The sequence below is a fragment of the Gracilinanus agilis genome, chromosome 1 (genome assembly GCF_016433145.1).
Source record: "Gracilinanus agilis isolate LMUSP501 chromosome 1, AgileGrace, whole genome shotgun sequence".
Taxonomy (NCBI): domain Eukaryota; kingdom Metazoa; phylum Chordata; class Mammalia; order Didelphimorphia; family Didelphidae; genus Gracilinanus; species Gracilinanus agilis.
In genome coordinates this window covers 192,364,767-192,379,925 of record NC_058130.1, presented here as the reverse complement: position 1 = coordinate 192,379,925, position 15,159 = coordinate 192,364,767, and the positions used below count along the sequence as shown (strand labels likewise).

Below are 15,159 nucleotides of genomic sequence, written 5' to 3'. Positions count from 1 at the left end.
CCCTGCTCAAAATTATTTATTAGTTCCTTATTGTTTATATGATCAAATACAAAATTCTCAGGTAGGCACAATTTAATTCTCACCTATTTTTTTTAGACTTATTTCATCTTACCCTGCCACAGTCTCCATGGCAGTCTAACATGACTACTAGTTGTTCTTCCATGACAATCCATCTCCTCTTTCTTTTTTTGTAGGCTCACCTCTATTCTTTAAATATAACCTCTCTTCACTTATACCTCTTAGAATCTTTAGCTTTAAAAACAAAACAAAACAAAATAAAACACCCAAGTCTATTCTTTTCCACACAATGCTTTGTGTGCTAATAAGCAAATTTATTTTACAGAAGGAAACAAAAAAGGAAATTATTTAAAATTTCATTTATTAGATATTTTTGTCATTCAAAACAACATGATAGCGTACATATGTATAGACTATCTTAAAAGTTCAATAATAGCCAGTAGTTCTATTTAATTGCTTGAATCCAGCTTTCGCAAAACTAAAATATCAAAAAATCTGATCTCAAAAAATTATTTAATAGATTTATAAAAAGTGGTAAGTGTGTGCATAAATAGTTTCAGACCTGCATTATAAAAATTTGTAATTTCTATCCACATGCTCACTGAAGACTGGTGACTTTTCTAAAGTACTATTTTAAGGGGAAAAGGGGAAGACAGCATTTCATCATAATGTAGCATTAACTGATTGGTGCTTGAACATTTATGGAGGCCCATTTATCATACACAAGAATGACAAATAGATTCATTATAGTAATTTCTGAGGTAACAATTTTCATTTTTATGGAATACAATGAATAATGTGTAAAAGGCTTTTTTCCAAACAAACTTGTTACCATAAAAAACTGCATTCAATCTGTAAAATATTATCAATATCCAATACTATTTACTTTAAACATTTATTATTCTTGAAAGTAAAACCAAATCAAAACCCCATAAGACCAATGTTCCACACAATACAAACATTCATTGAATGCAGATTTAAGTGATTGTAGGTTGTCTTGGATTATACTCCAAGGCCATATTCACACTGGTTTATCTGGGGACCTGGTCCCATTTGGGAATACCCTGATACTACCTGGAAGTCCCCACTGCCTTGCCAACTGGCATATTTTAGTATACCTATTACTATTTCTGAGGGTCCATCAGCTTGGAATTCTTACATATAGTCCTGTTGTACCTCTTTTCTTATCTTGATCTGTATACTTTAAAAATGACTTACAATCAATAAAAATATTAAAATACAAGATCTGTGCAAAATAGAAAAGCCTGTACATATAGTAACAGTTGTCATATGCCAAAGGGACAAAAAATAAGAAAGGTCTATAAGCCCTGAGTCAGTAAACTTGCAAAAGTGAGGAGGGAAGGTGCTCCAAATTCTTTCTACACACCAGTGAAATATTTTAAACTGTTCAGCATTCAGTTGCTTTTTTTTTTCAAGATGGGAGAGAGGTTGTGCAGTTTTTCAGTTATTTAGTTACTATGGCATGTCATCCAATTTAGAAAATGCTTCTTAATATTCAATTTCATTCAAATCTTCAGAAAATCCTGATGACTGCTGAGTCATATCTTCTATTTCTATGAAAGAAAAGCGAAAGTGAATGATAATTATTTCTTCTATTTAAAAAGAGAAACACCTAACAACCCAGTCTAAGATCAATTAGTAAAATACATTTTAAGCAAGCTTGTGTAATTAGGAAAAATAAACAAGTTTTTTTACCTGTACAGGGTCCTGCCTGAAATTTAATATCATCAATAGCAATATCACTTCTTATTGACACACCCCGAATAGCTTCAAAAACAATCTGAAAAACAGTTCATATTGAATTTTAAAATAGTGTGGCGTTTTGTAAAGAGAAAACTCATTAGGACTTGATAGAACATATTTAATATGGTTGCTGATATACTTTCAGTGTAACATTAGATAGATAACATGCATGTTTCATTGATATCTATACAATGTCAAGAGATCTAGAGGCAGGTAAGCAGGGGTTGATAAGATTGCTGATGGTAGATTTATGGGAGGACATGGTCTATGGTCACAAAGGATAGACAGTTATGGATATCTTTATCAAAGAGATAACATCCAAGGGAGTGTTAAAGAGAATACATTAAAGAGAACATATGCAAATGGACAAACCAAGTAGAATTAAATTAATTGATTAGGTAGCCAAAAGTATATTTGTCATGCTGAACACTATGACAATAGAACTGGAGTCGCCAGAAGTAAGGAGAATCAGTTTCACTACTCTAAAGATTTTGAGAACAAAATTGATCTGATACCCAGGTTCTAAAAATGGAAGATATAAAGGACTGAGTTATTTTGGCATCAATAAGGCTTCTAAGACAATGGCTAGTGAGCCAATTAATACCTCAGAGAGGCTGATGGTTAGCAAATCCTTCTCACTGAAGATATGAAGTCTACACAGTAATGAGCAACTATCTCCCATTTGGATTTGTTTATGATTTGAATCAAGCATTTCAAAAGGAATATAAATTGGGCAATTAATAAAACCTTTGAAATTGTTTTGAAATTAATGTCAAAAAAGTTTTAATGATAGATCCATGTAGAATAGCCACAGTGAAAAACAAAAAAACCAAAATAAAACAAACAAAAACTCTGAAAATATTCTACTGATATGGGGACCAAAGGAAATAGAGAAAGAAGGGAGTAAAGGTATTGGTAAATCAAGGAGATAAGATAATAATGGGAGAAGAGAGGAAGTAAGGGTTTTCCTTGGAAAACAATGAAGAGGACTTTTGATCTATAAAACTTTTGGCAGAAAAAATTAGCTAAGTTACAAGACAAAGTTACAGCTTAGGGAATCTGTGATTAGGCCTGAAGGATCAGGCATCTGTGATCATGGTAATGCAAAATGGATAACAAATGAGGAAATTAAAGTTTCTATGAGCTTAGAATTTATTTACAGTCCCTAAAGAATAACATTAAAGAGAAGAGGAGAAAGAAAACCCCTTAGAAGAAGGCAGATGTAACTCTGGGGAAAATCAAAAGGAAAAGAATGACTTTTCAGTTACTAATCCACTGAGAGTCAGCATCTCTGTAGTGTTAGCATCACTATTTGGTTAATAAGTTTGGAATTTAGGGAGTTGTGTTACCTAATTTTTAGTTCTTGTGATAATTTACTATAATGGATGCATGCTCAGACAATTTGGAGTCTCCCAGGAGACATCTTCCTGAAATATGGTTCAAAGTGGTAACAGGCTAATGACCACTTAGTTGTAAGCAGAGCTATATCATAATGTCATCCTGTGACCTTGAATTCCAGGGAAGCTTTTGGAAGTCCCAGGTCTGCCACAGTGCTATGGATCAGAAACAGATAAGATTGTAGAAAATACTCATTGTAGAGTTGACTTAGGCAAATTTATAGTGATGCATTCTCATTTCCCTCTTCTCTCTAACTATTGTAGTTAGAAGACTTTTGTGGGTACAAGTTGATTATGTAAAGTGATCACTGGGGGAGACTAGTCCCCCAATGATCATCAGGGGGGACTGTGAAAATGGAATTAGCTCACCTTTAGTCATTCTTTAGACTTTAGCCACCAGGAATATGTCACCCCACCCAACTTAGAATTAAGTGGGGAGAGGGGAGGTCTATGACCCACATGCGCTAGTGACAAATCAAAAACAAGCGACTGCCCCCTGGGCATTCCAAAACAAGGTTGAAGCTGCCATTTGTCCACGTAGTACTGGAGGTGGACACAGGAAGTATGTTTTTGTTCTTCTTTTGATAATTGACTCATACACCCCCATAACTCAACCATGTATCCCGAGCTGATCTGGGCTTTGGTCAACACCCTCTTCAGGGGGGATTGTATTTTTATAAAAATCCAAAATTTAAATTTTTGTTTGAGAAAAATTTCATTTCTTACAATTCTAAGGAATCTTATGTCACCTCTTTGAACACCGTGGACTAGTTAGGTAATCTCCAAGCAAGTTCCCTTAGGAATTGCCTAGTTACCCAGAATAGACCCTGGTTAGAAAAGGATTTCTCATTTCAGCCCCACTACCCACTCCAGTCTAAACCAGTTTCCCAGAATGATGTCAATTTTACTCTGTATTCTTTGGCCATGAAATGTTTCATTATCCCATATGCACACGATGTGGCAACTAATTAACAAACATTTATTGAGTAAGAATTATAAGCAAGGTACCATATACTATGGATAACTTCTACAGGGCTAACACTCAGAAAAAGTGAATGCACTAAGTAATAAGTCCAAGTGTTAGAATAACTTGTTTGCTATTATAAACAAACACTGATTTACAATGAACATCTTGAAGCACTGGGTTGTTTTACCAATTGTATACAAGTTTGTCTCTTCTTGGGTAATGAGACATTTGTTAATAATAGATCTTTATTCTGTTTTACATTTCAAAACAATTGAACCACATGTATTTTAGATATTTAATGTACTATCTTGTCTCTGTTGACATTTATTCCACTGTTCCTAATTTAGAAAACTAAAGAAAAATATGCAGAAATGTAAATGTATTCCTAGGAAATTACTTTAGTGTTTAAAACTCTGTTATAACACAGCTTTATCACAAAGACTTAGTTATTCTAAAAGTATATCTAACTTAGGTGGTCTAGAAAACTACAGAAAAATATGCAGAGATGTAGATGCATTCCTTGGAAATAACTTTAAGAGTTTAAAACTCTGATGTAACTCAGCTTTATCATAAAGATGTAGTCATTCTAAAAGTATATCTAACTTAGTTGGTCTAGAAAAGTAAAGAAAAATATATTGAAACATAAATATATTTTTGGGAAAAGACCATGTAGTTAAAAATCCTGCTATGATCCAGCTTTCACGAGGATTTAGTTATACTGAAAGTCAAAGTAAGTGTCCACTGTATGCTGAAAAGTATGTACTCAGCACAAGTTACTCTGAGGAAAAATAATGGATTCAGAGTGGCAGCATGTATACTAGCAATTTCAAAGTTGCTTTCTCAGGTACCCTAGATTTCTAGTTATAAGATCACTGAGTGAATATTGGGAGAAAGCAAATTTCTGCATATGTATGAGAGGAATGAAGAGATGACATTATTATTATTATTATTTTGCATTTAGTAGAAAACAAATTTGTTTTTATTTTATTTTGTTCTAATTTGGGACCTTTGAAAGTGTCAATTAAACTACTACCATATTTATGTAAAGGCACCAGAGCAAGGATCACTTAGAATCGGCTGTAAAAATATTATTATTACAATTAATTATTTAGACAAATTACTTTTTTTTCCTTTTCAGCTAAACCTGGAGTTTACACATCTATTTTTAGGGAAATAATGCAATTAGAACAGTGCAATGGTATTTACAAATTTTACAATCTTAATCTGGTGCTGCCAATATGCCCTGAGGGTGATGGAGACAATTGCCTTATTGGAGATACAGCCCAGGTGTTTCAGAATGGTATTATCTCATATTTGACTCATCTAGGAAGGTTACCCCCAAGACAGTGAGAAATGTTCTAAGTATGGGCAAGTCACACAAGAGGTCAGGAGAAGGGAAGTACAGACAAAACATTCAAACTCCCTCTCTCAATCCCACAGGCCAGGACACCAGGACAAGAGACATCCAGAAAGCAAAAGAGAACCATTAAAGAAATTTCTAAAGGGTTTCAAATAGTGAAATTGTGCCCTTCCCTTGATCTAGACAGTTGCCTAGATCTTTCTCTCTCTTCACAATCAAATTCACCAAAAAAGATCAATAGTTTCCATCAATTTAATTACCCATCAACATCAACCACCACCACTTCTCCTTAAAGCTCTCAACTACATACCAGGACCAATAATGGCAAGTGATGCAACTCAGCTGTGTCTGTCTAGGTTCACTGCCTCACCAAGCTATCATGTGAATTTAGTGAGTTGTCTTCTACTCTATAGCTTCTAAATGCCACAATGCCAACATTGGGGCTTGAAGGAATGTTTAAAATATACACATTTTTTTATAGTTTTTGCTTTTTGGTCACCCTTATTTTTATATCTATGCTTTACTCCCTCTTTTACTCATCAAGTCATCCCTTGTAACAAAGACTAAGAAAATAAGAGAAAAAAAAAGCAGGTCAGCAAAAATAACCAATTTATCAAGCAGGAAAATGTTAGTTTCACCACCTCTGCAAAGATGGAAGCGTGGTGCTTTTTCTCATTTCTCCTTAAGGTCCACACATATTCATTTTAGTTACACAGTATTCATTTTTGTATTTTTGACATTCTTTCCATTTACATTGTTGTAGTTATTGTGTATATATTGTTTTCTGTGTTTTGATCATTTCACTTTGCACAGTTTATTTATCTTTCCAATTCTCCTCCAAATGTTTCATATTTATCATTTTTCTGGCATAGTATTCCTTAATCTATGAACATTTATTATTATTGCTACAAAAAGTAAATTTTTTTTGTATATTAGGCCTGCCTTTGTCTTTTTTGACTTCTTTGTTATATATGCATAGAAGAGGAATATGTGGGTCAAAGGGTAGGGATATATTTTACGTGCCTTCTTATCATAATTCCAAATCTCATTTAAGAAGAGTTGAATGACTGCCACTTGAAATAGCTTTACCAAAGGACATCAGTGTGTCTGTCTTTCCATAGTCTTGGGAGTTGGTTACTAAGCACCTCAGGCAATGCAATAGCATGATCTGACAGGCTGGGCCAGTAACTGTGAATCAAGATAGCAGGGCAAAGGCAAAGAAATCTGGTCTTTCTTTGAAAGTCCCGTTCAATAATTTTCAGGTTAAGAGTTGAAGACTATCTCTGACAGTATGAAGGCAGCCTCCAAGGTATTTTTCATAATAGAAATGTGAATTAAAACTACTTAGAGTGGGCCTAAAAGTTGGCAAAGAGGACCCCCCCAAATGTTTGAGGGGCTGTAGGAATATTTGGTGTTGTTCAGTCATTTCCATTTGTGTCCAACTCTTCATGACTCCTCTTGGGGTTTTTCTTGGCAAGGATATTAGAATGATTTGCCATTGCCTTCTCCCGTTCACTTTACAGAAGAGGAAACTGAGTCAAACAGGGTTAAATGGCTTACCTAGTCACAGGGCTTAGTAAGTGTCTGAAGTCAGATTTAAACTCAGGAGATTGAATCTTTCTGACTCCACCCCTGTGCTCTATACACTATGGTACCATTTGGCTGCTGGTTGTAGAGGGGGAATATATATATATATAAAATTAGTGAAGCTAGATAGGCACAACCATTTCTGGAAAATAATTTAGAATTATGTGAGAAGAGTAACGAAACTATTCATATCCTCTGACCTAGAGATCTCACTGTTAGCCATAAGCTCCAAGGAGATAAAAGTAAACAAAGAAAAAATTAGTAAATTAGAAAGATATTCATATCCTTTGACCTAGAGATCTCACTGTTAGCCATAAGCTCCAGGGAGATAAAAGCAAACAAAGAAAAAAATTAATAAATTAGAAAGAAAAAAGTTCCACATGTACTTAAACATTAATGCGTCATTTTTTGGAGTATCAAAGAAATGGAAATAAAATGAGTGCCCATTGATAGAAGTATGGCAGAACAAATTGTGATCTAGGAATGTGATAAAAGATTATCTGAAATAGAAATAATAAATATGTGAAATTCAGAAAACACAGGAAGAACTATATAAATGAACATAGTATGACTTGAACAAGACAATATCCACAATCACTCTAACAATGTAAATGATGAATCACTAGAAGAAAGCCAAAGTCTGAGAAAATTAAGAAAATTAAAGGTTCCAGAAATCTTTCAATCAAACCTTCCCTTGCCCCCCAACAGAGAGGCAAGGGACTACAAGGGCAGAATGCTGCCCTGAAATTGTCAGATGAGGTCAACATGATCTTGAACAAGAAGGAAATCAACTTTTTTATAAAAAGGATAAATGGTATATGCTTCTAATGGAATACTATTGTGCCAGAAGAAATGTCAAATAAGATGATTCTCTCCCCCCTCACTCCCCCCCCCCAAAAAAAAATTTGGAAAGACTTCTATGAACTAATGCAAAGTGAAGGGAGCAGAACCAGGAGAACATCATACACAGTAACAGCCATAAAATATGATGATCAACTGGGAATGGCTTGTTATTATTAACAAGCAAGGATCCAGGACAACTCCAAGGGAATCATGACAAAAAAAGGATATCTATAGGGACAGATGGAGTACAAATGCAGATGGAAACATACCATTCTTCAATTTATTTTCCTCCATGAATTTTTCTCTAATGTAAGCAATGTGTCTTGTTTTACAACATGACAAACATGGAAAAATATGTATTATATCAAAATCTGTGTACAACCTATGTAATAGTAACTGTCTTCTTGGAGAGGGGGGAAGTATGTAGGGGAGTCATAGGAGGTAGGGGGAAACATGGATTGAAAAGTGTCAGAAAATGATTATTAAAATTGTATCAACATAAAAAAAAGAAGACAAAAAGACAAAACCAAAAAGTGGGAGATGTGAATTTGGCATTCTCTTCATTTGAGCCTCAGCCTATTTCACACTTACCTGGTGCTGCCTTTCAGAGCTGTATTCAACCAGTCCTCGCAGCCAGGAAATACTCTGCTCGCCCCTTCTTCTCCATAAGAGGAACTCTTCTTTATAACCCTCCCTTTTCAAGTAAACATTTAAGAGGCCTGTTCCTGCTCCATACATGTGATAGAAAAATGTCAAGCAGTGTTTGCCGATGACTCCTCTTAGAGTTGTTGACACCAGTTGTGCCTTTTGCCCATAAACCATATTAGATGCCTCAATGTACATGTAGTAACCTAAAGAGAGATAGTCACAGTAAATCAGATTACAGTAGGATCTAATTTTACACAAACAATACATTCCAAAACCCTTCATGTAAGTGGAAAATTGTGCTTAATAGAGAACCCCATTTTTTAATAAGTATTTCTTATAAAAACATGTCTAGGCACCTTGTGACTTTTTGTAGGCTTATCAGAGCTAGCAGCATTACAGCTCTTGTACTTTGGGGCCATTATTAATAACTAAATACCATTAATGAAACAAAGAAAAGCACTGTTCCGATACAGATGAGAACTCTGGACCAAGATGAATGTGGGAGCTAATGTTTGGCACAAAACAATGCAATGACTCATGCTAACTTTCTCGGAATAAGAATGAGCATGATTGGGCAAACTGCTGTGAGACTTTACACCTTTTGGGGAAATGGTGCGGATTTGGGCATAATTAGAAATGTTTATTTTGTGGAGTTTTTTTCTGCCTTTTTTATTGCAGATATCTGAATTCTTGTGTTTTGAGTTCATGTGAAATGAAGTCCTACCATATGTCTTTCCTCTCTCTCAGATATTCCTGTGCAATAAGCTGAGAAAAATGAATGCCTCGACAACAATACTGAAGAAGGGATAACACAAATGTGCAAAATGACATCTCAGTTATGGCAAGAAAAAAATCTATTGAGAATTACTATTCTCATTATATTTTAAGTTAAATTGTTTACAATACAGTTGACTGTGCAGGAGGGTAATCAGCACATCAGGATATTCCCCATACATGTGTCAACTAAAACATCATCTCTGCTCCTCTGATAAAATTTTGTTCTTTGTGTTCAAATATTTATCCTATTACATTTTTTTTCTTTGTATTTGCAAAGAGGAAGAATTGGGACCTAGGACCTTGCATGGGGGAAGACTTTGTTTAGGACAAAACCTTGAATACCTCACATATTTAGATCTGGCTTTAGAGATCATCTAATCCACCATACTTATTTATAGCCGAGAAAACAGAAACCCAGAGGATTGAAACAATTTGTCCAAAGTTGCAAGGGTGATAAATGGCACATTGTGGTTTCAAACCAGGTTCCTATGGCTTTCCAAATCTAGCTTCTTTACCCCCACTACATGATGGATGGAGCCCTCAAATGACAAAAGAGCTGCTCAGAGGAAATGACTTCCCTGGAGGGAGGGTAAATGAAAAGTCTTTGAGGACATTTGATTCTTGGAATTGTTTCTGAAAATGGTCTCCTTTGGATATTGAGAAGGAACAAATGCTCCACCAGCAGCGTGATGCAGTGGAAAGAAGACTTCATTCAGGACCAAAGGACAAGGGTTCAAATCTCAGCTCTCAGAATTACTACCTGAATAATTTAGAGTAAATTACTTAATCTTTCTTTTTCTCTTTTCATTTAAAACAAAAACAAACAAAACCTTAGCTTCTGTCTTAGATTTAATGTTAACTCTGAGACAAAGAGTAGTTAAGGGCTGGGTGATTAGGGTTAAGTGACTTACCCAGACTTACATAGTTAGGAAGGTCATGTTTGAACCCAGATTCTTCTGACTTTAAGCCTGGTGCTCTATCCATTGTGTTACCTAACTGCCCCTTACTTAACCTTTCTAAGTCTTATTTTCCTCATCTGTAAAATGAGAGGATTGGACTGGACAACCTCTAAATTCCAGCTCTAAATCTATGATCCTTTCATTTAATACTGCACCTAGAGTTTTTTTCCATTTATAAGGGATAGTAAGTAGTTGTTTAGTGCTAAGCCATCTCTCCCCTGTTATTTACTGCTTGTGATCAATGATTGATATGTGAGAGAGTTGTCAAGCTATCAGGACTCCTGCCTTAGTCAATCCTTACTTTTTGGGGGTGTCATATTGGGCCCTAGAGAAACAAGACTGTCATGTAGAGAACCTTGAGAAATTTTGCACTCTACAACTCCATTTTACGGATAAGGAAATTGGGGCTTAGAGAGGTCACACAGTACAATAAGTATATGAGGCATGATTGGAACTCCAGGTTCAGTATTCTAGCTGCCTATGTACTTTTGTGTAAAGGCTACTGCTGCTTCCACTGGGATCAGGGTCTGCCATAACATATCTGGCATTTTATTTTATTTTATTTTTTTAAACATTTATTAATATTTATTTTTTAGAAAAGTTAACATGGTTACATAATTCATACTCTTACTTTCCCCTTCACCCCCCCGAGCTCCCCCCCCCAACATGGCTGCTGTGTATTTCCACTGGTTTTAACATATGTCATTGATCAAGACCTATTTCCAAATTGTTGTTAGTTGCATTGGTGTGGTAGTTTCGAGTCTACATCCCCAATCATGTCCGCCTCAACCCATGTGTTCAACCACTTGTTTTTCTTCTGTTTCCACTCCTGTAGTTCTTCCTCTGAATGTGGGTAGCATCTTTTCCATAAATCCCTCAGAATTGTCCTGGGTCATTGCATTGCTGCTAGTACAGAAGTCCATTACATTCTATTTTACCACAGTGTATTGGTGTCTGTGTACAATGTTCTTCTGGCTCTGCTCCTTTCGCTCTGCATCAATTCCTGGAGGTCTTTCCAGTTCACATGGAATTCTTCCAGTTTATTATTCCTTTGAGTGCAATAGTATTCCATCACCAGCATATACCACAATTTGTTCAGCCATTCCCCAATTGAAGGGCATACCCTTGTTTTCCAGTTTTTTGCCACCACAAAAAGCGAGGCTATAAATATTCATATCTGGCATCTTAAAGCCTTAGGACGGGCCACCTCAGGGAATGGGACTGATTGGGGGAAAACACAAGCTGTTCAAGACAACGATTGTCCCCAAATTCCTTCTGGAGCATAAGAGTCCCCCAAGATACTATCTCTTGGGCTTTCTCAGTCATGGATTGCTACCTTATTAGTTACTCTAGCCTGGTTGTTGACCAAGCTTCAATTTGCTGTGTTTATTGATCCTGCCTTGGTTCCTATTCATGATGAACCCTCATACCTACATTCATGATGCAACTTCATTCATACATGCCTTTACCATTAGGCTTATTCCAGGAACCCTGCCTTTTTTTTTCAGTTCTCTGCCTTCTTGATGTAAGAAATAAAATTAATATAGAATGATAAATTAAAAATATTAGGGTTTTAAAGGATTTATTGATAGCCATTTAGGAAAATGAAGCCACGTGCCTGTTTAAAGGGACTCGCCATTACTTACTACTCCCATCCTCACTCCTGCTCCACAATCACAAAAGAGGAAGTACCAATCCCGTCCTCAGTCTTTATACTTTTCTCTATGTTATTACTCTTCCTGCCTACATGATTACAAGTAAGGAATCATGGGAAACATGGTTTGAAGTCCCCTAAACTTCCACAGGAAGTTTAGATCAGAGACCTCAAAATTAGTTCAAGGACCCCCAAATTTCCAATATCACACTGACCATGCCTTTTACCTAGGTTTTGTATCTTTACCTCTATCTCAGCCTCTTTATTCATGCTTTTGCTCAAGTTTCCACCACTCTCTGTCTGCTTTGTCTGAAAGAGGGAATGAAAGGAGTGAAACTATTTAGCCCAATCTTATTCTCATTAATACTTTGCTCTACATATAACTATTTGAGTCAATTGGTCTGGACCACTTATGAAGTAATTCCTCTACTGTTTGAACAAATGGTATTTTTGCACCCACAAGACCAAAAATTTATCCTACTTTTGGTTTTCACCTATGATTCTTAAGCATCAGGCTGAAGGTACAGGCTAATGTTAGAATCTTCAATCTGTAATGAAAACTGTGGAATCCAAAACAATTCTCTTAAACTGTGCTGGCATTTATGACTAAATTAATTTTGGAATTGTGGGTTCAGTAAGCAGGGGAACATAAGAGTAGAGGTAACCTTAGAGGGGAAATTGATGCTGCTCTCAAATTAATCATTTTCCTTAGATTTCTTCTGAGAAACAGGAACTATGTTTTCAATCTGGACACATCTAGATTTTCCAAAAGACAATACCAAAATAGATTAGAATTTTACTGAAAATAATTTTAAGGAAAATTATGAACTGCCCAGAATATACTTGATATGGTTTTGTGGCAAGAGAGTTAAACTTAGCATGATGTCTAGCGCATAGTAGGTACTTAATAAACACTGATTATTTGGAGTCATGGGGCTTTGGAGCAAATCCCAGCTCTGCCATTTATTTTCCATGATACTTTGATCAAGTTAACATTTCTGTATCTCAGTTACCAGATCTGTAACTTTAGGGAGTTGGACTGGATGACTTCACTTATTCTAAATCTATATTATTTTCTATTAATCTCATAAATGTGAGAATATGGAAATTATTCCAGCATCTGTACAATAATGCCAATGACAACTATCCATGCTTACCTATCTGGTGTGACTTCTGCTCTTTTGTTCTCCTAATTTTATTGTGGGATTCATTCAAAATACTAGGACCATTCCTTGATTTCTGTTGGTATCACAGGGTTAACAATGAAAGCACTTGGGTTGTTCACTGCTTTCCCCAACCCCACTTGCCAATATTCCTTTTTACTTAAACATTTATTAGATGACATCCTGGAGCAGAGAAGACACTGGACTTGGAATCAGAAAACCAGGTCCAAATCCCATCTCAGATATCTACTATCCGTATAGCCCTGGGCAAGTGACTTAGCACTCTTTACCTTAATTTTCTCACCTGTAAACTGAAAGAGTTGGAATCACTTGTCTTTGGAATCTCTTCTATTTCTAAATCTATTGTCCTATCAACCTATACTCCTCTTGATACAAGATCAAATTTAGTTTCTTGAAAGATAAAATGTGTTTTTCATCTTTACATGCCTAGAAATAGAAGATTTCTATACCATCTCTCCTGTTGAAAGCTCAGGGCTTTGTGGACATCCATAGCTGTCACCTATATTTTGGAAAGCAGACAAAAGTCTTATGTATTTAATAAGCTCTGCCACATTAAAGCAGCAAATGCCTGTCTGTCTCAGCAAACAAAAACCATGGAGCTGGGCCAAGAAATCTGATTGCTATGAGTCACAGTGGAGCTCATATGATTCAAGACACACAGGTTTGTAGAATGGATTATTAACTGGTGAAAACAAATTATTTTTTCCTCTAAGGGTCAACATTCAAGTCTGAGGCTATAATAGTTCTACTTGGGGATGAGGAAATTATTCCAGGGTCCCATCTGTCCTTTGTGTAGCAACTGTAAGGCATGTTAAAGCACGAAGGATGCTAGCACTTCTGAACTGTGTGGCAGCTGTTCTGGTGGCCTCCTGACTTCCTTTTGCCTGACTTGGGGAGACAACTTGAGTGTCCCATGTGATTTTGACCTACGTGAGCAATAAAGAGCTATCTGTAGTCACTCTCTGGTGATATGAAAAATTCTTCAGGACCGGTGCAACTTGAGGTTCCTATTTTTGCATCCTTTATCATGATGGATAATACTTAGAAAATGATCTTTTCTTTTAAAATGCTCGATTCCCTTTAGCTAAAAATCTTACCAAGGGTGTTTCTATGATTAAGCAGCATTTAGCAAGGAATGACTCTAGGGTAGGTCATGGGAACTCCTAGAAAAACTTAGAGGTGATAGGAAAAAATGCCAGATTCCTAATGTTATTTCATTTAGTATAGGGGCTTAACTTAGAATCTTAGAGAGTTGCCTAAGGCTCAGAGTGTGAGCCAGTTCAGGGTCTGGACCATGGACACAGCTCATATCAGAGGAAGGATTTCAACCTAGATCTTCCTGATTGCAGGTCCAGAATTTCTATCTTTTATACCATGTGGTCTTTCTTTATAGTTAGAGCATAGTGTAGGGATAAATAATATTTATGGGATTAAATGGTGTTTTAAAAATTATTTGATCATGTGTGAGGAAGAAGACAAGATATCAGATACAATAGTAAATTGAGGGTAAGTACAAATAAAAATAACCTGGATGAACTTCCCTTCTCTGATGTTACAAAATATCTCATAATCTAAGAATAAAGCAGAATGATTCTTGGGAAGGAGTGCAAAACTCAGAATCATGGGAGATGTATAAAATAAGTCTTGGTTCTGCCATTCACCACCTTGTCACCCCAGGCAAATTAGTAAGGCAAGCCACTCTGGGCCTCACTTTTATGATACGAAAATAAGGAGTTGTACTGGATGATCTCTAAGACACTAATATCTGTAAAAGTTCAGACAGAGTTAAAAAGCAAAAACACAAACACCAAAACTCTGAAATTGGTCATTACTGAAATTAAATTGAAGGATTAATCCTTTTTTAAGAGAATAGGACTCTGCCCAACTTCATAATTTAAACATATATTTTAAGTTAAATAGGCTTTGTTATTGTTCAGTTATTCAGTTGTGTTTAACTTTTTGTGACCTCATGGACCATTGCTATCCCTGGAGTTTTCTTTC

The 15,159-nt window shown here is 35.8% G+C and overlaps 1 protein-coding gene across 1 annotated transcript in view; it reads right to left on the bottom strand.

Annotated features, from left to right (window-relative positions):
* Positions 1-362: 362 nt before the first annotated feature.
* The window catches only part of MAMDC2 (MAM domain containing 2), a 246,321-nt gene continuing 231,524 nt past the window's right edge, over positions 363-15,159 (bottom strand). The window contains exons 12-14 of the mRNA XM_044657367.1: positions 8,528-8,787; positions 1,735-1,819; positions 363-1,592 (exon numbers count right to left, since the gene is read on the bottom strand). Coding sequence (XP_044513302.1) covers positions 1,528-1,592; positions 1,735-1,819; positions 8,528-8,787 — 410 coding nt within the window. The 3' untranslated portion in view covers positions 363-1,527. The remainder of the gene's footprint in view (positions 1,593-1,734; positions 1,820-8,527; positions 8,788-15,159) is intronic.